Consider the following 22,605-nt stretch of genomic DNA (forward strand, 5'->3'; position numbering starts at 1 on the left):
GCGCAGCCATGCAAGTAAGCGAGCAAAAGAGATGAAACTAAAGAAAAATATAGGCAAAGCTCATTCATTGCTGTTGTTGTTATCAAGGAAAGTCAACAGAAAGCCACTAACGATGCGGCGAGCTACAGGATTAGGAATAGAACGACATAACCGTCCATCTATATATGCTACTATGGCTGACAAAACAAACTTGCCGATCCCACTTCCCCATTTCCAAATGAACTTACCCTTCACCACTTCTTCCGAGGAGCTTGCAGCGACAATCGATCGACCACCATCGCTCTCTGGCTTCCACTTGATGTTGGCGATGCACTTGTTAGCTTGCTTCCGCAGGATTCGGATTGCGAAACTAACAAACAGATGCTCACCTAATGTCAGCACAGTTGGGCCGATTCTCCACTCCTGTTGTAAAGTTTCTCTTAATTACTTCAGATGGATGAAGGGGTAAACTCATGTTGGTAGTGAGATGCAGTGGGTTATATGTTATCGAATGAGGTGATTGTAAATGTGCATAGCATTTGCATAGCATGGGTGTCAGTAACAATAACAAGAAAACATTGGTAATTTCAACGTTGTCAGATTGACATCATCTCAATTTCACTAATTTTCGGTATAGGTATCAAAATGATATCTGAAACATGGAAAATTGCAACAACAAACATAAAAGGTTGAGTGGAGAGGGGAAGACACTTACACGTTCACCTCGAAGATGACCCAAGGGGCGAGACGTTATTGAGGGGTCTCCTTTCAGAAGTGACTTGCTCACAAGAAACCCCTTCACACGATCCATAATCTCGTTTATAAGGGAACTGTTTGGGGGCAGGTTTTTGAGGTAAACCTTAGCACAAACACACACATTAGGATTAGAATCTAAGTTAGAAGATTGTCTGGCAATGAAGGCATGGGATAAAAACAAATCAACTCAAAAGATTTTCCAGTAGAATTGGTTTCTTTTGCTGGACTCTAAACAAACTTCACCGCACACAGATGGGGCATCCTTATTAAATGAAGATTTCAACCGACTCTTCCATACAAAGTACAGATATCAAGATAACTATTTATAAATGATTTTTTGATCTAGACTCATCTATGAATAACTTTCAGTCTATTAAAATTACCTGATTCTCGATGACTCTGACTCTCAAATATTCTTGTCTATACATCGTATCCAACATCGCTTGCAAGTATCCTTCGATATATAACTGCAGTAGTCCCAAAAACTAATTGGTCAGTAATCCACAAATATTAAATCAGAGAAACAATCCCAAATGGTGGCATATAAGCAAAAGTTCGTCACTAATTGTTCTAAAAAGACACCCTTTACTTACTGTTGGAATTTTGTGCCATAAATTTATAGGCTGTACCTATCTATGCTCACAGCTTAAACAGGAATACAAGCTCAACAAATTACTCACTTCAAGTCTACACTGTAATTAATAAGGCAATAGTTCCAATTACCATAGATAACATAGACCTGAAATGGTCTACTCACTGCTCCACCAGATAGAATCTGATCAAACTTGAGGTTTAGTAAAAATGTTTTAGAATAAAGTAAACAACTGAACTTATACTACTGATCTCTATTTAAATTTTAGTGTCTTAGGCTCATTTTTATTGTACTTAGCTATGGCGGTTGTGTACAAGATTGAAAGGCACCAATGACCAAACCGGGGGTACTTGTGCATGCTAACATTGCCATTCTGGTGTTAGCCAGACATATGTCATATAAGCTGTACCCTAAAACATACTAAAGTAGGCAGACTGAAAGCTTTCATTAGTATTGGCATTAATAAAACAGGAAGCTAACCCAATAAAATTCCAGCCAGAACTCCTACAGGAGCTGAGAGGGATATGAAACAAATATTACCTCATCAACAGCAGGACTGCGGTCAAGCTTAATCTTTCTATCTGGGCCACCTTCCATCAAAGCAGTTCCCAATAATGATGGCTCCATAGCCAATTTCAATATTCCATGGTGAAAGCCCGTGACCTTGAAAATACAATGGTTCCAGAAGTCATTTCTTATTTTAAGATCAACTAAAACATGATATTATGAAATCTTGAGCTAGTAATTAAGATGAAACCTACCACTCCATCAAAACCACTTGCTTCTGCTCCTTTCAGAATAGAGTCTGATATTTCAGTGACTGCAGCAAACAATACATTTGACCCTGCCGTCCTCAACTGCAAAGCCAACCATAAATTTGATAGTTTTGGGTATATATATGAGTTCACACGCATCTTTCCTAAGAAAGAATATAGCACTTACAGATTTTCCTAGGTCACCAAAATAGCGTTTTGTCCCCAAGAATCCTTTACCATCGATACATTTACTGATTAATTTGAAGGTACCTGGCCCAAACAGCCAACGCAGAAAAAAGAAATGATTCAAGTTGGAGACTGTAGTTATAGTTATAGTACTGTAGCATAGTATTGGCATTGCCGTAATTGTCCATCATAGTATCAATGACACCTACATACGAGAAAGGAAAAAGGAAGAAAAGAAAGAGAAGAATCAAAGATTGACAGTGTGGAAGACATACCTAAAGTCAAACCTGGAAGAGTCACTAATGCACGAGAAGGATCAAAGAAGACATCAAGAGACGAAGAAGCCAAGTCATCAAATATTGACACAAAATCTGGTGGAAGCAATGGACTTCCCTTTGCAATATAAATAGCCCTCATGGCATACCTAAACATTCAAATTATTGCTCAGTAATGACCAAAAGATGCTAGCATACTACATAAATCACATAGCAAGACAACATATTTAAAGGTTTACCATGAATAATGTTGTGCGCATTTGATAAGTAATTCACGCATCGTTATAAGAGCATGAGTGACCATAACACCATTGAGCTCTACAACCTTATTTTTTATTGCAGGGACCTAAAGAGATACAAGAACAGGGCAAAGAAAGTGATGGAGAAAGGATAATGAAATTCCAGAAAAGACTGATGAAACATGCAAGTGTCAGAAAGGAAAAGTTTTGGTAAGTAGTTTGTTACACCTTAACTACACTGTGCAGCAAGGACCTTAGAGTCTCCTCAGCTGAGCTATAACTTGAATATGACTCGCCAGGAAGAAAGTTTGCAATAATCTACAAGGGCATACAATTAGGTCAATTCCTCTGGAATGAAAAATGCCTTTCTATAAGCATGATAAAGAAAAACAGAATATGCTATGGAGAATTAATTCAACTCGGAATATAATAAAAAACATCTAACCTTTATCGGATGGATCTCAAAATGATCAAAATAATACTGGCTACTCTTCGCCTCACTAAGAGATGTTCTCCAAAATGGGACAATTTTCATTAACGTCTCTTCATCAAGATTTAAATCCATTGGCTGTGGAAGACCAAGTCATAAACTCAGAGCTGCTACATTGCAGTAGTGGATATACTACTAGGATATTTATAGGACATATTTTATCACAAGATAAAAAGATAAATATCTAAAATCTCTAGAAGGAAAAAAAAAAAAACAAGAATAAACATAATTAGCATAAGAGATTGAGAGTATGGTGATGATTTACCTGCAGAGCAATAGACGAGTACTTAACTTGTACAACATTGGAACTGGTTGACAGCAAGACAATGACAATTTTGAGTACACAATCATTTGAATCATTGAAGTCTGATTGATGTCTACGAAGCATTGCTGCAAAAGGAGCACCCACCCACTTGTTCTCCAAATTCAATGACTGCGTCAAATCCACGAAGCCATGAAGATGAGTTAAACAAAATTGTTGAATAAGCATGATATTAAACCTCAAATACAAGAAATATTAGAAGATGACACGTACGATCATTGACTCTCAGTAAGGCAACAGGCATACAAATATTACCTGTACACTGATCTGGCTAAACTTTTGCTCATATGTAAAGACAGAATCAAAGTTAATATTCCCAATTCTTGCAGCTAAGATTGGTGTATACCCTGGCGGCTCCATATCTTCTCCATCCTTTAGAATCATAACATCAGAGAGATCCAATTAGTCGACCAACCTTGTAAAGAAATATGTATGGGTGCCACTACCCAGAATAATGATGTAAAACTCGAAAGGCAAGACCCTGGTTGCTATCGCTGTAGATAGATACGCTGGAATGTAATGAAAGGAAACTTGAACACCATCAAGTGAAATGGATGATAACTTTTCCACCAATAATGACTATTGCTGGAAATAAATGTTGATATTGCAGCTAATTCATGCTAGTCTGCACATAGAAACTCAGCCACAAGCCATTACATTTTCTTTTCTTTATCTTCCACCTTTTGTTTTTTTAGATTTTCATTGGCTACTGGGTTAAGTAAGAGAACCACATATTGAAGGACAAGTCAGCAACTTAACTTCCATCTATACATAAAAATTTTACTATTAAATCTCATTGGTTGAATTGGGTCAAGCACAACAACCACAATCTGAACTGAGAAACAACTCCGCAATGGAGAAGAGACTTTCTGAACCACTGACTATGAGATCTACTTAAATATTTCAGAAAGATACTAGCAATTAGCAGACAAGGAAAAATCCAACTAAAATAAAAAGATCCATGCAGGAGGTTGCATAATATATCAACAGGTAATTGAGGAACTTAAGTGTTTAGTAAGACTATAACTTGCCTGCTTTTCATGTTCAAGAAGGTGAACTGTAAACTGATTAAATCTTAGTTGAATCTTCTCGCATGATTGAAACATTTTATTTCCCTTGTGGCTGCTAGAAATTTCACAAAATCTTAAGACCCGGGTTGGACCATCTGCATATACTTCAAACCCCACCTTCATCATCTCCATGCCATTAAACTCACCAAAATCACCCTTCTTGTCCCCCGAGTCTTTTCCAAATGGTAAATGGGTTGCCAATCCACTCCGTTGCCTGGTTTTGTAGAAAGGCTTCCATGCTCTCACCTTATCCAAGTTAATTTCACGTAGTAGAAGACTATCTACAAGAAACAACCGATTACGTTACCCAATTTATCGACAACCTTCAAATTAAGGAGCTAATAAAATCATAAGTTATGGATATCCATGATACAAGGGTACTAGAAACATTGCATCCACATTGCCTGGTTTGCACATGGGTATCAAAGTATCAAAACCTAACTTGTTCAGCACAAATGTGCGCAGAACGCTTTTCTAGAAACAATCATATCATAGGTTGAAATGGATGAGAAGACATGTCCTTAGAAGTAAGATGTGGTCAAATTCAGTTGCAAGCTTGATCATCTCTATGATGATTATAACATAAAGTGCCAAACAACACTATCATCTGTACTCTGATGAATTACTTTGAATAACTTATACTGAGTAACAAGAGATTGGTGAGTACCATTGATCCTGACGACCAACTTATGTGGAAGAGTCAAATCATCCCAAACATAATCAGTGCAACTTTCCGATCCAATAATCTCTGGCTCTGATGAATCCTAAAAAGTTCAAGAAATAATGAAGGGAAATTAACACTCCCAGAATGCTTACAACTTGTATCCATTAATAGTTTAGAAACAAGAAGTGTAACAATAGCAGAACCTTCTGGTAGTAAGTTATCGACACATCAGGCAAGCAATTCTCAATTCGGTATGGGAGACTGACATTTGGAGGTTTATGGAAGTGTAAACCAAGAGTAGAGCCTTCTTCAACAAGATGAACAGAAGCGAATTCTGTTACATTGCTTTCTAGTGCTGGCACTTGGTCCAATTGCTGCCTTTTGAACTTGAGGAAAAATCTTCCTAGAGAAGCAATGCATACTGGTCCCGACCAACCTAACTTAGACTCATTCAATCGAAACTGGAGATATATTGGTGAATCATCATTAGCTTTTCTGTGCTTTTTCATAACACGCTCAAACAAACTGACATCTCTCTTCTTGTCTATCACATTCCACAGCTGTAGAGGCGCCCTCTGTTTACTGTTTACGGGGATCATGCCAACAGTGTCATCCTTTCCAGTCAAACATGAAAGAAGAAACTCAGAACATTGTAGAGAAAAGCATAAAAAAGAATGGATAAAGAAACGAACAAATTGAAAATCACATAAGTTAGAAAACATAAGGAACCACCAAGACAAAACATTTCAAGCAAACCTGCAAATAACATTGGCGAACAATGATGTTTTCTCCTGATTCATTTATTACAACATGTCTTGGGACCATAGTTACTATTTGTGATGGCACAACCACTTTACTCAAAGGTGGTCCTGTGGAAACCCCAAGCTTTGTAATAGATCTGATTCCAGATCCTTCCTCTGTTTCCAAACTTATCTCCGCAAGTCCTGATAAAGCATCCAAGTCGATAAGTGTCTCCGATGCATTATCTTTTAGCAATTTGAGACGCACTTTGCTGGATCTGCCGATGAAGGGTACATAAGATGTCCATAATGCCATATGATAATAGGGATGCCTATTAAAATCATGCAATTAAAGAAAAATTCGTTAACAATAAATTATCTTACTTTAAGAACCATGATCGGGTTGACTTTGGAGGCAAATATAATCCAAATTCTGAAGGAATGCTAGAACCATACTTCTCTGCTTCATCCCTACACACATGTTATGGCTATTAAGCAGGCAGCATATATAACTGCTCATCAATATTCTGATTTTATGAGAAAGAGCGACTACCTAGAAAGGGGCCTCTTATTAGACACAAAGAAACAAAGGCCAAATTCTGTATCATTTTTCAGGGCGTATGATGTGAAAATAGCAGCCTGCAAATGCGACATAGAGATTAAATCCAACAGTATAAAACCAACATAAGTAGGGATATATCTGTAGAACTTCAAATGGAAAAGACCAAAATGTGCTTGATGCCCATTGTCTATAAAAAAAAAAAATCAAGAATATTGTAGAAGCTAACAGCCATAGCATACCAACCTCTAATGTGCCTCTGCTCCCTCGAGACAATCTTAAGGTAGCAGAATACTTTCCCCCACCAAAATCCAGATCAATGTCCACAGAAGGCACATCACTTTTCTGCTTCAGTAACTTTTTGACCCAATCACTGCTGTTCACTGGTTTGCAGCTTGCATCATAACCAGTCAGTGTGATTGTGAAGTAAATAATGGAAGGGTTGGCATAAAATTCAACCATGGAACCACAAGATATGTTTGATTGATTCCTATCATTGTCAGACGCAATAGTAGGACGTCCATCTGCACTGATTCAAATAGTATAATTAGAACTTACAAAGTAAGATAATTGATGGTGATCTCATAAGATTCCATTTCGGCATTTCCTTACCTGATTCACTTACAAAGACATGCATCTCCGTATGCAATAAATTGGAAACACACACTGTAGGAAGAAGATAAATATCCTTTTGTTCTTGTAAGGCAACTGGTGATTTGCTATTTTCAAGGAGATTCATAGACCTATCAGGTTGTACAATAGGAACATTTCTCCTTATACTCTGAATCAAAAAATGCATGTCGACAGTATTTGCCCCCTCCGATTTAAGAGTACAATGGGCAGTGCTGAAGGAAGATTTCGCAGATTCACTAAACAAAACCTTCCGCACTTTATAGCTTAATTTATCAAAGATTCCAGAGAGACGAACTGCCTTTCCACCTTTAAGATCATCTGACCATTCTGCTGAAATTGATTTCTTAGAGTTCATTAAGCCATCTGGAATTTCAGGTCTAAAAGAGAACAAGAAATTGCCTGCAAATCATTCACCAACCGTGCAGAGTTTGAGGAAAATAGCAAACACAAGTGGAAAGAAAAATGAAGGCAGAAGATTGCATCTATTAGCCAGACAACACTGCTTTTAGCATGTCAATATATACACCTAATAACTACATAAAGACTAAACAACTTGGCATCAAGCTTCAAACTTCAACTGAACCCAGTTAAAATCAGAGCGACAAACATTTATTTATTTATTTGGAAAGTAACAAAAACCCTGATTTCTGTTTTGACCAAAAAGAAAGAAAAAAAAAAACTAGAGGCATGAGTGATACGAACTGATTGACTTTATGCATTCAATACCCAAAATTCAAGTATGTTAATAACAGTGATCATTACGAGACATGTTACTCTTAAAAAAAAAAAAAAAAAAAACAGAAATTGGCATTTTGATTCAATTAAAACAAATGAATACCAAGACTTAAAGACCTCAGGGCCTTCTTTTCTTCACCAGACAAATTTATAGCATCAAACATGGCCATGGAGTCATCATATGTATCACCAGCATTAAGCACCACTGAAGCAAACACGTCTTCCTTCTGCTGAGATCGTCGAAATCGTAGCTTTATAGACAATCCAGTTTCATTGTGTATTCTTACGAGAGGAGAAATAAGAATTGACAAACCATCCTACAAACAGAAGGAACATTATAAACCATATAGCAAATACAATCCAAAATGACTAAATAGAATGAACTAATGATATTCAGAGGAGACCAATAGAAGAAAGTACCTGGGATTTCCTTGAAATGTCAACTATAACAAATGGTCCAGGGTAAGTTTGTGAATCTGTTTGAAAATGAAACACAGAGAACATGTTAATCCAAACACAAGTAACTGATTCAAATGCTGAAATCATCATCAACAACCAGGAAACAAGCATAAAAAAAATAGCTGGAATGCATTTAAGAATCCAAGTTCATCATAATCAATTCAAGCTCATCATCCACCAACTTGAGCCTAGCTCATCCAGTAAGTTTGATCACAGACTAATCCTCTGCTGAATTGGCTCTTCCCATATACTTTAGCACTAAGCACTAGGCAATGCTAACGTCTGTCCACATGGGTCCGTTTCTATAATGTATGATCAATCCATGGAAAGAGCTCAGTTAACTGCTTCTTTTACAGTTAATATTTCTTTAGGAGGTATATCTCACATCACCCGTAACCTCATAGATCTCCAGTCAGAGGTCCATCAAGTTTAAGAGTTCATTCCACTCAAGGGTCTAAATGTATCATTAAGTTTATTCTCCACCTTTATAATTGAATCCACTCCAGGGTCCAACTTCATTTAGAGAAATGAAAGGAAAGGTGAATTCATTTCATTTACTAGATAACATAATGAATGCAGGCTGTAGCCTGTACCCAATGATGTATGCTGGTATATTAAAACAACAGGAAACCAATAAAAGGACAAAAAGTTTAGGCATTTTTTATGCTATATAGTGGAAATAAAGCACACCTTTAAGTGACATTATTTGTGTTCTCCAAGCAAATGCTTGAGCTTCTAGGTGAGAGACATGAATTGGAGAGGTCATCAAAGAAGATCTAGGACCAGTAAGTCGGATTGACATGACTGATGCCATCTCTGGAGGTTGGTTTTCCGAATCCGAGCACCTTACAATTAGTATATCATGAAGATAGATCATTTTCTTTTTTGAGAAGAACACAGTGATTAACAATTGTACAAGAAAATACAAGAAAGAGATAACTAATACAAACCCCGACTCCCCAGTCAAGAAGACTGCACTACAAGCTACGTCTTTAAATTATTTGACAAAGAAGCCGCTTAAGTTATCAGAACATAAACTTGCTATCTAATCTTTGTTTGCCTTGCTGCCCATTGCCAGAACATTTAGGCCTCTCCTCCAGTGAGAAATGTTTCTTGCATTTTATATCTAATTTATTGGAGATTGGGAACTTTTTCATCAATGAAGAGCTCGTAAAAACATTTTAATCAGAAATTGGAAATTTCAGTTCTGGTTCATCGTACGGTCCTACCTTCAAAAGGTGGATTAATATAATTCATTAATACAGTGAGCTACCTTAAAATAATGGACGTAGATTGCCTTCTGGAAACTTTTACACTTTGCTCATCATACTGACAAAGAAGGTTTAATCCTGACTGGTTCTCCACCTGCCATTTGTAGAAAATTTATAATAAAAGCCACAATCAGGAGTTTTATAAGGGAATATATTACTAAGAAAAAGTTAGGATGAAAGCACAGAGAAGGGGAGTGAAACAGAGAAACAAAGAATGAAAAACTTCTCCACAACTAAATAGTAAATACTGTTTTGTGAAGTCACCAATTCACAAATTAACTCCTCAAACATCAATATCCAATAAAATCTTAAACTAAAACCATACGAAATAGAGACCACTTAGATGTGGTACGTACCACCAATAGCAGGAAGCTAGTGTGTTTTTACTGTTTAAGTTATAACCCCTCAAACAAGGTCACATTAACTTATGAAGTCTATGGTCCCAGGCAAGAGTACCTAACGGCTAAGCTCTCAGACAATTTGATCCCCGACATATTAGATAAAACATGGATTAGATCGAATTCATATCATATCCAATTCACTTCAGGCCAACATTACTGCCAATTACTAGTTCTCAAACTGGAGTATGCATATAAAATCACAAACAATAAGGTCGGGTGGATTATCCACTGAATTAGATCGAGCTCTAGTAGCAATTTATGGTAAGATTGTATCCACTGGGACTCATGGGCCTGCCAACCAATATATTAAGCTACCTGAAAGTTTCACAGCTGTCCCAAAACTTTTTGGCACTCACTTGGTCGACAATATGTGAGCAAGTGGAAGTTTATGAATTTAATCATAGTGAGCATATTGCTCATTGAACAGACAAACTAATATCTGACAGACTGAGCTCCCTTTCATAAGGGAGATGATTGGCATGCAAACTAAACCACTTGATAAGTACATACAAAGATTCATTGTAATGCCTACTGTCATATGAAGAATATTCACATACCGTATGTTTTTCATATGAACAACATTTTAATGTAACATGGACTGATGGTATGACAGAGTAGCAAACCTTGCAACAATTGGCCCAAATCTTAGTACTTTTCACTGAGAAAGGACCAGCTAAATTTAGTTTCCCAACTGTAAAGAGAAGTATGTCCAATGAAAGCTCGGATAGGGATATATTCAACTGCAAGAATGTGATGTTACAATTTTGTTATAACAAGGATATATGAATCAGACCAAAGAAAAAAAATAAAGATATATGGATAGTACAAAAAGTCCTTTCTTCTTTCATTTCATTTTGGTCCCAAATAAATGAAAATATAATTTATTGCTGTGACAGCATCATTCATAAAATCACAATCTTAACCTCTTTAGTTCTGCAATGGATATGAACAGGTACTCCATGCGAAACAGCTTCTGAGCTCTGAATTTGGAAGCTTGAACGATAGAAAAGGCATGTTTCAACTGGGTGGATAAGTTCTCTCCTGCATTCAAACACAATAGTCAAAATGTACCGAAAGCTGGCGAAATGAGGACTGGATTGAAAGAAAAAGTCACCCATGAGGAAAATAATAGAACCTGTACAACTTATACAGCATAAAATGCTTACCATTTGTTTCTTTGTGCATCAAAGTAATATACCACTGTTGTTAAGGAGCTTATAATCCTAACTTTAGAAGGGAGAATTTGAACAGTAAGTTTGGATCGTTTGGTTCTGTCGCTGCAACCACCAAGGAGAGCCATGTCTTTTGACTCTTCAAGTTCATGTTTGGACTGTCCAGTTCCGCCAATGCAACAACGAAGGAGAGGCATGTCTTTTGTATCTACGAGTTCATGGATAATGGTCAAGGAAATTGTGTCAAATGTAACATCAATGCAAGGAAGCTTTCCACCCTTCCCAGAAGTTATCCCTTCATCACTCTGTTGCGGACGAGCCACAGATGCCTCTCCAGGGTAGTTATCCATCTTTATGTCATGAGCTATAGGAGCATTATGGAACACTTTCAACTTGATTGGATTTCCAGGCTTTCTAACAAACTCTGGAATCCCATCTACAATAGCAACAGCAGAGTCATTCTTTTTGTTCACAAGGTAAAAGGTCCTTTTAATCAATTGATTGTAGGGCTCCCAGTCAATGTCGCCCTCATAACTTTCAGGCTCACAAGAAACCGCTGTCCAAAGTGACCCTGCATTATCATTCGCACTAGAGACGTCAACAAAATCAGATCCTCGAAGGTAGTTCAAGCGCAATGGCTCCCCAGAAGCATTCTTGGCATGCAATGATATCAAGGAGAACCACAAAACTGACGAATTCCATCCCTTTTGATTGTTATACTTGACCTACACATGTTTCAGCAGAGATGGCAACACCATGAAGATAAAGGGAGAGAAGAAGCAGTAACTAAAGACTTGCATCAAATCTGAGTAGTCAATTGCATAATCACATAATTATAGTTTATTATTCTGTTTTCTTTTTTTTTTCTGTTTGGGTTAATCTTCATTCATACTTGATCTCATTTTACTCGAAGCATCACCTTGGAAAATGTTCATTTGTATAAATATTTATCTAGAGAGTTATTGTTAGTATTATTATAAAGTGCGAGACTCAAATTCACGACCTCCCACTTATGAAGGGAAGACTAATGCCTGGATCAAATTCTCATGGGCAGGCTCTAGAGAGTTGGCACAAGAAGTTTCAAATAAAACGAAAATTAGATTGGAAAACTTTCCTCTATCTTGGATATGGAGGCTTTAAATTAAGAAAAAAAAAATAGAGATTTGAAGAGAGTCAATGGTCTATTCACTCATAAGTTGTATCTATCTTCCCAGTGTCTACCTTTCAAGACTTATTTGTTAATTATTTTCTATCCTGTATACCATTCACTAAACTCATATTTTTTCTGTAACCAATATTCACAAAGCTAGTTTGTTCCAACCTAGCACTATGAATGACTATCTCAAAAGCTGAACAGATGTATTAGAGCATCCGAATAGTCTCAACTTTATGAACTACATAGCATGAATAAACATAAATTATCGCAAACGAAACATAAATAGCATGCCAAACAATCAAATGCAAATCCAAAAGGCCAAAATAGGTGAGCATCCCCTACAGATAGTAACATACTTATCACAGTACTCTCTCAAAGATAAGCGAAAGAGAACAACCAAAAACTTGTAATTATATCAGTATTTTAAAACAACATTCTTGGAATTTAATACTTCCATAACAAAATAGCTCGAAATTATAACTTTGAACTCCTGATTTATTGCAGAAAAAAAAAATACAAAATTTCAATTTGGGAAAATCTAGAAATGTAAAGTAACAATGTACCATACCATGAAAAGAGCGCTTTCTCCCACAAGAGAATAATGAACTGCACCCACTAAGTTGTACTTATCCTCATTACCCTCAACTGTAAAATACATATGTTGATGGACATCCTGAATTGCCACTATTGCACCTGTACAGATCATATTATTTGTTAGCTCAAATCCTCTCAATTCTGCAAACAAGAGAGGTTTCGCTGTATACCATTAGGAACCATTGTTTCCAAACTGTTTTTTAATTCCTCGTCACTCGACCAGTGCCTTCTATCCGGTTCACGGATCACCTCCTCCCCAAATACTCCAGAAAAGGATGAAATCATAGACAAAAGCATCTGATGCAAAAATGCAGATCAGACTCAGTGACACATGTTTAACAATTTGAGACAATCATATAGCACATGAACATACTGATTCAAACTTTAAGAGCATCCAGAGAAATATAGGCTTGCTGACCTGTATTTGAGATAGAGATATTGTAATATCGAAACATGAAATAGTTCCGCTTCCAACCCAAACTTCATTTAAAGGCTTCTCAACTGATATGAAGGCAGTTCCCCCTTCCTGTCTTGACTCGCACTCACTGGAGGCTAATTCTTGACCCTTTAGGATATATTTGTGATGACTTAGACGAAATACCTCATGCAGAGAACTATGTTCAGAGCGCTCTTCCTGTGATCCAGGACCTCTTGAACTACTTGCATTATTAACAGGATGAATCTCATCCATGTGCTGAGAACCTGTAGACGCTCCTGATGCAGCATGAGATTGAAAAATATTTGATGTGACTGAAGAAACTTGAGAACTTTGGGCTTGATTTTCCAAAATTTCTTGAAGGACCTGAAAAAGGATTGATATGCGAGAAAGCTTAAATATAAATTTTCTTCGCATGTTTTCCAACTCAACGTTCAAATGGGCATCAATCTCAAGCACGAGCTCCTGTACAGCACCTGCAAAAGTGAATAACTCTTTACATATGTATAGAGTGAGTGTGCATCTGTAACTAAAGTGAAAAGTTGCACATACCATTCTCTTCCTGAATCACAAGAGCGCAAGAAAAACGAGATATATTTAAGCTAAAAGCTTCCATCTGTCCCCCTTTGACCTGTGGAGATGTACAAGGAATCTCTTGCATACAGTCCTTATCAGAATGACTATCTGGTCTAGTCATATTTTCAGCAGTATCAGCTTCTTCAATGGGCTTATCTTCTTCAACGTGCTTATCGGATGATTGTGAGCCAGATAAAATATTTGTGGAGCAATCAAGATATGAAGAAAAACATCGCAATAAGGTAGCCGAAGCTGTTGTTTCAAGGAAAAGGAAACCACCCTGCCAAGTAGCATCATGAGTCACTTGCATGAAAAGGTGACTTAAATTTAGTTAATCATGCACAAGGAACGAATTCAACAGGTTCTATCTAAAATCATTACATAAAAAAGACGTAACTTTTCTACCTATGAAGAAAAAAGCAAAAGGGCAAAAAAGGGCAGAATAACAAATATATTTTACCCTGTAATTTGAGGTGAGATTTCATTTAGGTTCACAGTATTCTAATTTAGCAATCCATTGTTTTTCTTTCTCCAATTGTAGAACTTGTATAACTTAGCAAACCATTCTAAATTTAACCTGATGGGGTAACATCATTTCATTTGCAAGTCTAGTGTTTTACTTGCAATTACTGGAACTTTTAGAAGAATTTATTGCTCCGTTCTTTCTTTTGTCCAGTTGTTTTAAGTATCTTTGTTTATGGAGCTCTAGTCCACTGCTGTGTAATCTTTCTTTTGTAAAGCAATCAACTCTGTTTCTCTCCAAAGAAAAAACTAATAGGACTGAACTGAAACTCACTCCAAATTTCAGAAAGCAAGATATTTAACCTAAAAAGTACTACCAAAAAAAATCACCTGAATTTCACAACTGATTCTCTGAAATTCACCACCAACAGAAACTGACGACAAAAACTTATTTAATTGATGCGCCTCATTCATAACATTCTTTGCTGAGCACCTTCCCACATAAATCTTACCCAGTGCAAGATTTACAAGTAACCAATGGCTTGAGCCCGGTGGTCGAATATTTGAAGCCAATTCTGACCCTTGAATAAAGCTATAGTTCTGATGACCTGAGCTTTCAGAATTAGTGAATGGGAAATTTTCCGTGTGCTCTGTTTCACTCACAGAATTAGTATCGAGTGTGTTGCTAACAGTGCCAATAGATGAGCAGTTCTGAGATAGGAACAGTGACAAACTAAGTACACAACTAGAAAGTGATAGTTGATATATGCAATCAAGAGATTGCAGTAGCAGATCACTAAGTACAGACTGATCAGTACTTTTGCCTCTCCGATTCTTATATCTAAAACTTGAAGACTGAATTTCTGATAAATTAGAAAGAAGTATCACTTTTCCTTCTTTGCAAGACATATCAAGACTTGTTTGATGAACTGAAATCCAAATTCCATAATCAGGCAAGTCATGCTCAGACAACTGTTTGCTACTTGAAGCATCAGAGGTTACTAGGCAGCTCCCCACATTATCACGCATCCTAGACTTGTGCACGATTATATTCATTGACTTGATTTTGAAGGTCCCATTAGTTGAAAATAGGACACTGCTATAATTCAAGGGAGGTTCATGCGCTGTGGTCTGCTCGTTATCAGATTCAGCATTTGAATATTGTTGCTTTCCAAATTGTAAAGGCAAGTCACTGACAGATGCAAAATGTCTAAATGAATATGATACTGCAGAAGATAAATTTGCAAGCACCTGTCAGAAAGATCCTTCTTTAGTCAAAAGAAATTGGTATGGAATGAAATCAATCTAGTGTTCAATGTTGATAACAGACACCAAATTTCTGGTCCTTTTGAAAATGTCATCATATTAGTAACCAAAGTTACAACAACAATAAGAGGAAGGCACTTGGCAAGGGAGCAAGAAAATTACTTTAAAAGGAGTAAGGTACAAAGGAACCTTTAAGCAACAAAAACAAGAAAATACGAAGAATATTAAACTTAACACAGAAAGATGCCTCAACCCCAACAAAAGCATATTTAGTTCTCTCCTTCCAAGTATACAACATCAAAATATAACCATATTATTAAGTAGAGGTGAGCCACACGTTAAAAAAAGGTGAAAACTGAAGTTCAGTACTTCTGTACAGGTACATTTCAGTAAGAAGTTGGACTGTATCATTTATGTTTCTATGCTAGTATAATGAAAAATAAAGAAAATAAAATCAATACTAAAACCAAAATAGACCTTAACTAGGCAGCAAAAAGAACAATCACCTGAAAGAGAACATCAAACTCATCCATGTACGATAAAATAGTGAATCCTTCAGTTTTCCCAAACAAAGCTGCAGAGAAAGCAATAACATTTGTGCTAAATGAATGAACATACTCCCTGCAATATAAAGAATTCCAACTGTCAGGACAGGACAGAAAATTATTATTCTGTTAGACGCAACTTATTCTCTTCCGGGTTTAGATGGTGAGCGAAAATAAAGAATGAAAAGTTTTTTTTTTTTTTGGACAATAAGAATGAAAAGCTTCGATCTTTGAAATCATGAAGCATAAAATAATAAAATTAATTAAAAATTAAAGAAAAATGTCGTCTAAATAAAGAATTTACTCCTGTGTGAATAAAATCCCTAATGCAGTTTAGAAATTAGATGAAAATACCAGAAATGATTTTAAAAACAAATAATTAAAAACCAGTGACCAAAATGTGTAGCAGAAAGGAAGTTCATCAGAACCATAGGAATTCACTGTGTGTATTATGACTGTGTGGAGAATTTGGATTATAAAAATAGGTTGTAAAAGTTCAATCAAGCAACCATCATATAAACACTGAAAAATTGTAGAGAAGATCACAAGAGAGTAAACTATCAAAGCTCCACGAGAGCAAATACAATGCGGAGCATCAGAAGAATATCCAACCTGGAGGATAACAACTGCAAAGTCATTGGCTTAGAAACCAAAATCTGGCTTTGTCGTTTTCCTGCTGCGGCGACCAGGCAGACATCTAAACCATCAACTCGTATGTAGGAACCAAGAGAGATCCCACCCTGAGCTTGATACTTCCCATTATTAGAGTTAGAGATATCAATCACCAGAGGCTGGTCCATCCTGAGGCACTCTGGTTCCACATCATCAGATGCTGAGGGCCCCACGAATGATGCAAGATCAAACTTTGAGGTTGGCCAAACAGCAGCTTCAATATTGTGCACATCAAATGCAAGGTGAAAATCGTCCTGAATATATACATGATTTTTGTCTTTGTTGCCACCATCAAAATTCTTTCCCAATGACATAAGGATGTGAGGACCAGCAATAAATACCCCTAGTTGAACATGTTTTTTTGGAAGCATTTTAAGCAATGCCATTTCTAATCTATTAGCATAGCACTTGTATTTGCTATCCAGACTGATTTCTGGTTTACTCTCACTAGTTCTTGGAGAATGTGAAAGACCGGGTGACTGACCATTGGCCTCTCCCCAGCATAGAGTATGTTGTATCTGCCTAAATAGCAGAGACAGTGATACTATTGATGAATATCCCAACACAAGATTCAACTTTCCCAGAACAAAATAGAACTTCCAAAAACCAGAATCCGATGTTTTGAGGTCTGGATATATCAAGAAGTTTTTAAATTCACAAAGAAGGAATGGAGTTTCAGAATACTGAATTTCACTTTTTCCAAATTTATCGCACTCACTTCTCCAATCCAACCACATGTCTTTCAGAAATGAGACACAAGAACCTTCCACATGATCAGCACAACCAGTTTCAGAAGTTTCTAAAAGTGGAAATATTTCTGCTGGCTCACCCCACAGAATATTGTTCCACTTATCATTGCTCTCCTTCCAATGTGCTTCCATAGAACTAAAGGATAATTTTGAACTGCTTTCTTTAACAGGAGCTTCCATAAGAGATGAGGATCTGACCTTTAATTGCCCACAGGATATCAGTAAAGACTCTTCACACATGTCGTCTACATATTTTAATAACAGTGCATCAACTGAAAGACGAAATGAAAGTGAATCCGAGTAAGTGATCCCAAGATGTGATTTCAACTTTTCATTTACTAAGAGTTGAATTTCATTTCTATGAGAGATAGTGATTTGAACTTTTCCAAGCATCAAACTGAAGCAAAACTGCGTACACGGACCTTCAGAAACAATATCCAGATCTGCACTCTTTGGCTCATTGACTAATATTTTCCTAAAAACAAAGGGGTGCATAATAAAAAGGACTATCTTGCAAAAATATCTCCAGGCACAAGCTAGTAATGAAAGGATTATGAGAAGGAAGTTGTAAACTGTAGTCACAAATGGTTTTTTGGAACTATATTCGGGACATTGAACATTTGATGCTGCTCTGTTACGGGCTACTCTCCATGCCTGTGCAATAGCTTCAGCTGGCAGCTCTTTCTCAATATCAGAAATCACCTTCCATTGGTTTTCAACAGAACTCAAAAGCATCTTGTCCTCATAGATTCTAATAGCTGATCTTTTTAATAAGTGGTCGTCATAATATCCAATTAGCAACAGTAAATACTTGTAAGCATTGACATAACGTAACCAGAAACAAACAACAACAGCTGACTTTTGCAACGACCATCTATGAGCTGAAGTCATATTGTCAATTCTACTCGCAGCTAGCTTCCACAGTTGTCTGCCATCTCTAGCACGATGAGATTCTTGGGATGATGCTTTAGTGAATGCCAAATAGACAGAAAGATCATCCGGAGAAAACGAAAAATGTATTTCAGGGACTCGAAGATTGATGTCTACAAGCTGAAAATCATTCAACTTAATGCAACTGCACAACTCAGTCAATAACAAGACACGCTTGAGCTGACCTGCCTTCTTAAACCCAACCTCACAGCCACTGCCTACTATAGCAAAAGAGCTCTCCTTCGAAGGTACAAAGAGTGTACCAAAAAGGCCTCGAAGAAGACACCCACGATCAAGATACTGAGGATCCACATTAATATCTTCTATATCCAAAGAACAAACAAACGAATCATTTAAGATAGGAACCTGGACTTGGAGACTAATTTCATGCAGTTGAAGCTGACAGTGTGTGAGTAACAGATTCAAAAGAGATGTTTTGAACTTATTTTTCGGAGTCGTAGAAGTAGCCATGAGCTTTTCCAGAAAAGCATGCACAGCACTCCCCTGAAATCAAGCGAAAAGCCTCAGTAATTCTCCGATGGATGTGAGATTCGCCGGTCAAAGTAACCAAACAATTCTTTTTATTCTTCTTTCTTAACCTAACTACTTAACTAGCCAAGTTACAAAAATAAAAAATAAAAACCCTGGAATTCAAACTTAGCAGCAAGAATGTTTACCTGAGGATCAATCTCAGAAAGCTTCTTCTTCTTCATATCCTCTGCAAATGTATCCTCAGAAAGCTTCTTCTTCTTCAACTCCCTTGAAAATTAAAAAAAAAAAAAAAAAATTCAAGCTCAAAATAACCAAATCATAGAAACAAAAATTGAACACGAGCAGAGAGCGAGCGAGTTAACACAGTAACTCACCGAGTCGAGAGCACCACTTTAACGCCATGAAACTCAATTGAGAATGCAGGAGCGAGCCAGTTCGAGAACCGAACGCTCAACTGTTCGACACTGACCTCCTTATACAAAAACCCGTCCGAATCGTCGCCGAGCCGATTGAGCGCCGCGGTATCGAACCGGAGGTTCTTAGCCACCGCGTGCGAACTGATCAGCCCCAAACTGAGCTCGAGTTCCGGCTCTTCCCGAAGCCACGGCCGCAACAGAGCGGCCAGCCTCCGCCGGATTGTGCCGCTCGGAAACATTCCGACTGTGCTAGCAAAACCGGAGCTCCGGCATTAGAGAATTCTGAACTTTCTGGAGAGAGGTGGTGGTGATAAGATTGAAGATGAGAGTGAGCGGCGGGAAAGTGAAAGCAGGAATAGGCGGTTGGGGTTGGCCTCACAGTTTGTGATGACTTTTCTTTTTCTCGTGTCCTATGTGATATTATTTTAATCTTTTTCTGTGAGCGTTCATGAAAATCGAGGTAACGGTGATCGGAGAAAGGTTTGTGTTTCGGTTTTTTGGGGTCGGAAACCGGGAAAGTTTGTTACAGTAAATAAATCACGCGATTGTAGAAGTGTTTTTGTATGGAGTAAGAAGGCGAAGGAATAGCTCACCGTGCGGTGTGGCAGTGATTTCACTTTTGAAGGAGACTCCACAAGGTACTGGGCCAAGTAACTCGCCTCCGTAAATAAAATTGGGCCCATGGTAAAACACGAATAATTACCATGAGATACATAATCTAGAACACAAAGCCCATGCGCAGGCCTTATTTTTTGGAGATCCATGCGGACATCAAATTGATCCATGCGGAATGCCTAAGCCCGTACGACCTAACTTTTGTTTATTTCCTCAGCTTTCCGTTAATTGTGAAATAACAATAATACCCCTTTATCTTAGCTTTTCGTTTCTTTCTGATTATATTCATCTCTTTTCTGAGTTACAGAGAGGAAGCGAAAGATAAACACAAATAGATAGAGACGGAGAAATAGAGAGAGAACTATGAACAAACAAGATGAAAAGGAAGAGTACCCCCCTACAAGTCCCCATGTTTGGACTTTGGGGAACAAAGAGGAAGGGGTGGAGGTAGAAACTTGGCCAAGATATAAATGAGAGATAGAAATCATACAAAATTTTAAACTTAAAAAACACAAGATTAACCACAAATGATACTCGAGAATCGAAAGCCACACTCAATTATCTTTTTTTTTTTTCAATTTTAATCTGACCGTCTATAATGTCTTTTGAGAAGAACAATGGACATAAATCACATAATTGTCTATAATATTTGAAAGTTTTTAAACTAAATCAAAATGAAACTCATTATTTATTGGTCTTGTATCTCAGTGAAACTTTTGAAACCTAGGTTACCGCCTAGTTTCTCGAGTTTCTGTATACGCCGCACGGCGGAGAGGGAGAAGACTTTCAGTCTTCTTGCGACCATGAATATCCTGATCTGGAATTGCCAAGGTATAGTGAATCGAAAGACTCGCCATGCTCTCAAACTTCTCATCCAGAAGCACCAGGTGCACGTTGTTTTTCTTAGTGAAACCCATTGCACCAAAGAACAACACCAATCCCTCCCTATGGCTGTGGGGCTACCAAACATTGCTAATTTTGATCGGGTTGGGCGATCTGGTGGTCTGGTTCTTCTATGGGATGATTCTATATCTGTTTCGGTACGAACGGTGAACTACTTTTTCATCGATGCTAATATGAAGGGGTCGTCTGATGTGCAGTGGCGCTTCACAGGTTTTTATGGACATCCGGAAACGGGTCAACGCCATTTATCTTGGGATCTCCTTCGTTCTTTGGCCAGACGTTCGTCGGAGAAGTGGGTGGTGGCAGGTGATTTTAATGAGATCCTAGGGTTAGGGGAGAAATCTGGAGGACGGATTCGGAGTCTACAACAAATGGATTCCTTTCGTCAAGCCCTTTTGGACTGCAATCTCGCAGATTTAGGGGCAGCACGGGGACTCTTTACTTGGAGTGACGCACACACAAAGGAAAGTCTTGACAGGGGTGTATCTACACCTGCATGGCTGTCAGAGTTTGGATTCCCTAGAGTTATTAATCTGCATCCAAGTAGATCAGATCATGTGCCTTTACTGTTGGAAGTTCGGAAGGATCAACCGGTGCATTTTCGTGGTAGACGAAGGTTCCGGTTTGAAGAGATGTGGTGCTCTCATGAGTCATTTTCACAGGCGGTGGAGGAAGCTTGGGCTATACCACAAGATGGTGGTCCGATGGTGCAGTTATGCCGGAAAGTTAAAGACACGGGGAGCTTTCTTCTAGACTGGGATCGGACTACTTTCAAGGGACGCAGGGAAGAGTTAGAGGCTGTTCGTAGGCAACTGGATGTGCTTCTTCAGAAACCATTTGATTCTGTCGATCAGACTGAAAAGCTTCAGTTGTCCCAAAGGCTGAATGAACTGATGACTATGGATGAAACATTCTGGAGACAAAGATCTCGGGCCATTTGGCTCAAGGAAGGAGACAGAAATTCTAAATTCTTCCACCGGCGAGCCACGAATAGCAAACAGAAAAATAAAATCAAAGGTTTGTTCGATGAGAATGGGGTATGGCAGGAAACTTCGGGAGGAATTGAAGCGGTAGTGATGAGGTACTTTCAACAAATCTTTGCCCGGCAAGTACCGGACCTAGAAGCACAGGACCATGTTCTACAAACTCTGACCCCTAGAGTTACGGATAGTATGAATCAGACCTTGTTGGCGCCATATAGTGTTGATGAGGTGAAGCATGCCCTATTTCAGATGCATCCATCTAAGGCACCTGGCCCGGACGGTATGTCACCCTTCTTTTTTCAAAAATATTGGGATTTGGTGGGAATGGAAGTTAGTAGAGCAGTTATCTCTTTCTTGACTACTAAAGAGATGCCTCATGATTTAAATTTCACTCATGTGGTGCTTATCCCAAAGGTGAAGGAAGTTCAACATATGTCTCAGTTGCGTCCAATTGCCCTATGCAATGTCATTTATAAGATAGCTTCAAAAGTTTTAGCCAATCGGCTCAAATC

General features: G+C 37.9%; 1 protein-coding gene across 2 annotated transcripts; it reads right to left on the reverse strand.

Moving 5' to 3' along the window:
• Positions 1-38: 38 nt before the first annotated feature.
• Positions 39-20,172, reverse strand: LOC133719495 (uncharacterized). Of its 2 annotated transcripts, XM_062145846.1 has the most exons (36): positions 19,551-20,172; positions 19,362-19,443; positions 16,946-19,188; positions 16,295-16,409; positions 14,913-15,773; positions 14,037-14,340; positions 13,467-13,960; positions 13,219-13,345; positions 13,023-13,147; positions 11,293-12,023; positions 11,050-11,167; positions 10,750-10,866; positions 9,728-9,819; positions 9,145-9,299; positions 8,416-8,471; positions 8,099-8,312; positions 7,240-7,659; positions 6,874-7,151; positions 6,622-6,707; positions 6,453-6,539; positions 6,085-6,346; positions 5,532-5,942; positions 5,332-5,428; positions 4,626-4,945; positions 3,850-3,966; positions 3,538-3,705; positions 3,228-3,350; positions 3,011-3,100; positions 2,783-2,889; positions 2,544-2,692; positions 2,270-2,352; positions 2,089-2,184; positions 1,868-1,990; positions 1,119-1,202; positions 695-838; positions 39-402 (listed from the first exon to the last, which is right to left on the reverse strand). In XM_062145846.1, the coding sequence occupies exons 1-36, from the start codon at positions 19,829-19,831 to the stop codon at positions 61-63; spliced, it is 9,702 nt and encodes a 3,233-aa protein (XP_062001830.1). In that variant the 5' UTR covers positions 19,832-20,172; the 3' UTR covers positions 39-60. The 2 variants fall into 2 exon arrangements, with proteins under 2 accessions (XP_062001830.1, XP_062001831.1); XM_062145847.1 differs by lacking the exons at positions 39-402; positions 695-838; positions 1,119-1,202; ... (7 more) ...; positions 3,538-3,705; positions 3,850-3,966 and having other exon boundaries at positions 4,775-4,941.
• Between the last annotated feature and the right edge of the window lie 2,433 nt (positions 20,173-22,605).

Source organism: Rosa rugosa, chromosome 1 (assembly GCF_958449725.1).
Source record: "Rosa rugosa chromosome 1, drRosRugo1.1, whole genome shotgun sequence".
In the NCBI taxonomy this organism is placed as follows: Eukaryota; Viridiplantae; Streptophyta; class Magnoliopsida; order Rosales; family Rosaceae; genus Rosa; species Rosa rugosa.

Excerpts from the sequence above, each read along its gene's own strand:
- LOC133719495 (XM_062145846.1), bottom strand. The coding sequence starts at position 19,831 with ATGTTTCCGAGCGGCACAATCCGGCGGAGGCTGGCCGCTCTGTTGCGG. Across the intron at positions 10,867-11,049 it reads TCCATTGCAGAACTAAAGAG|TTGAATATATCCCTATCCGA; the intron begins GTTAAGATTGTG and ends ACATTCTTGCAG. Across the intron at positions 3,706-3,849 it reads TTAGCCAGATCAGTGTACAG|TCATTGAATTTGGAGAACAA; the intron begins GTAATATTTGTA and ends GATTTGACGCAG.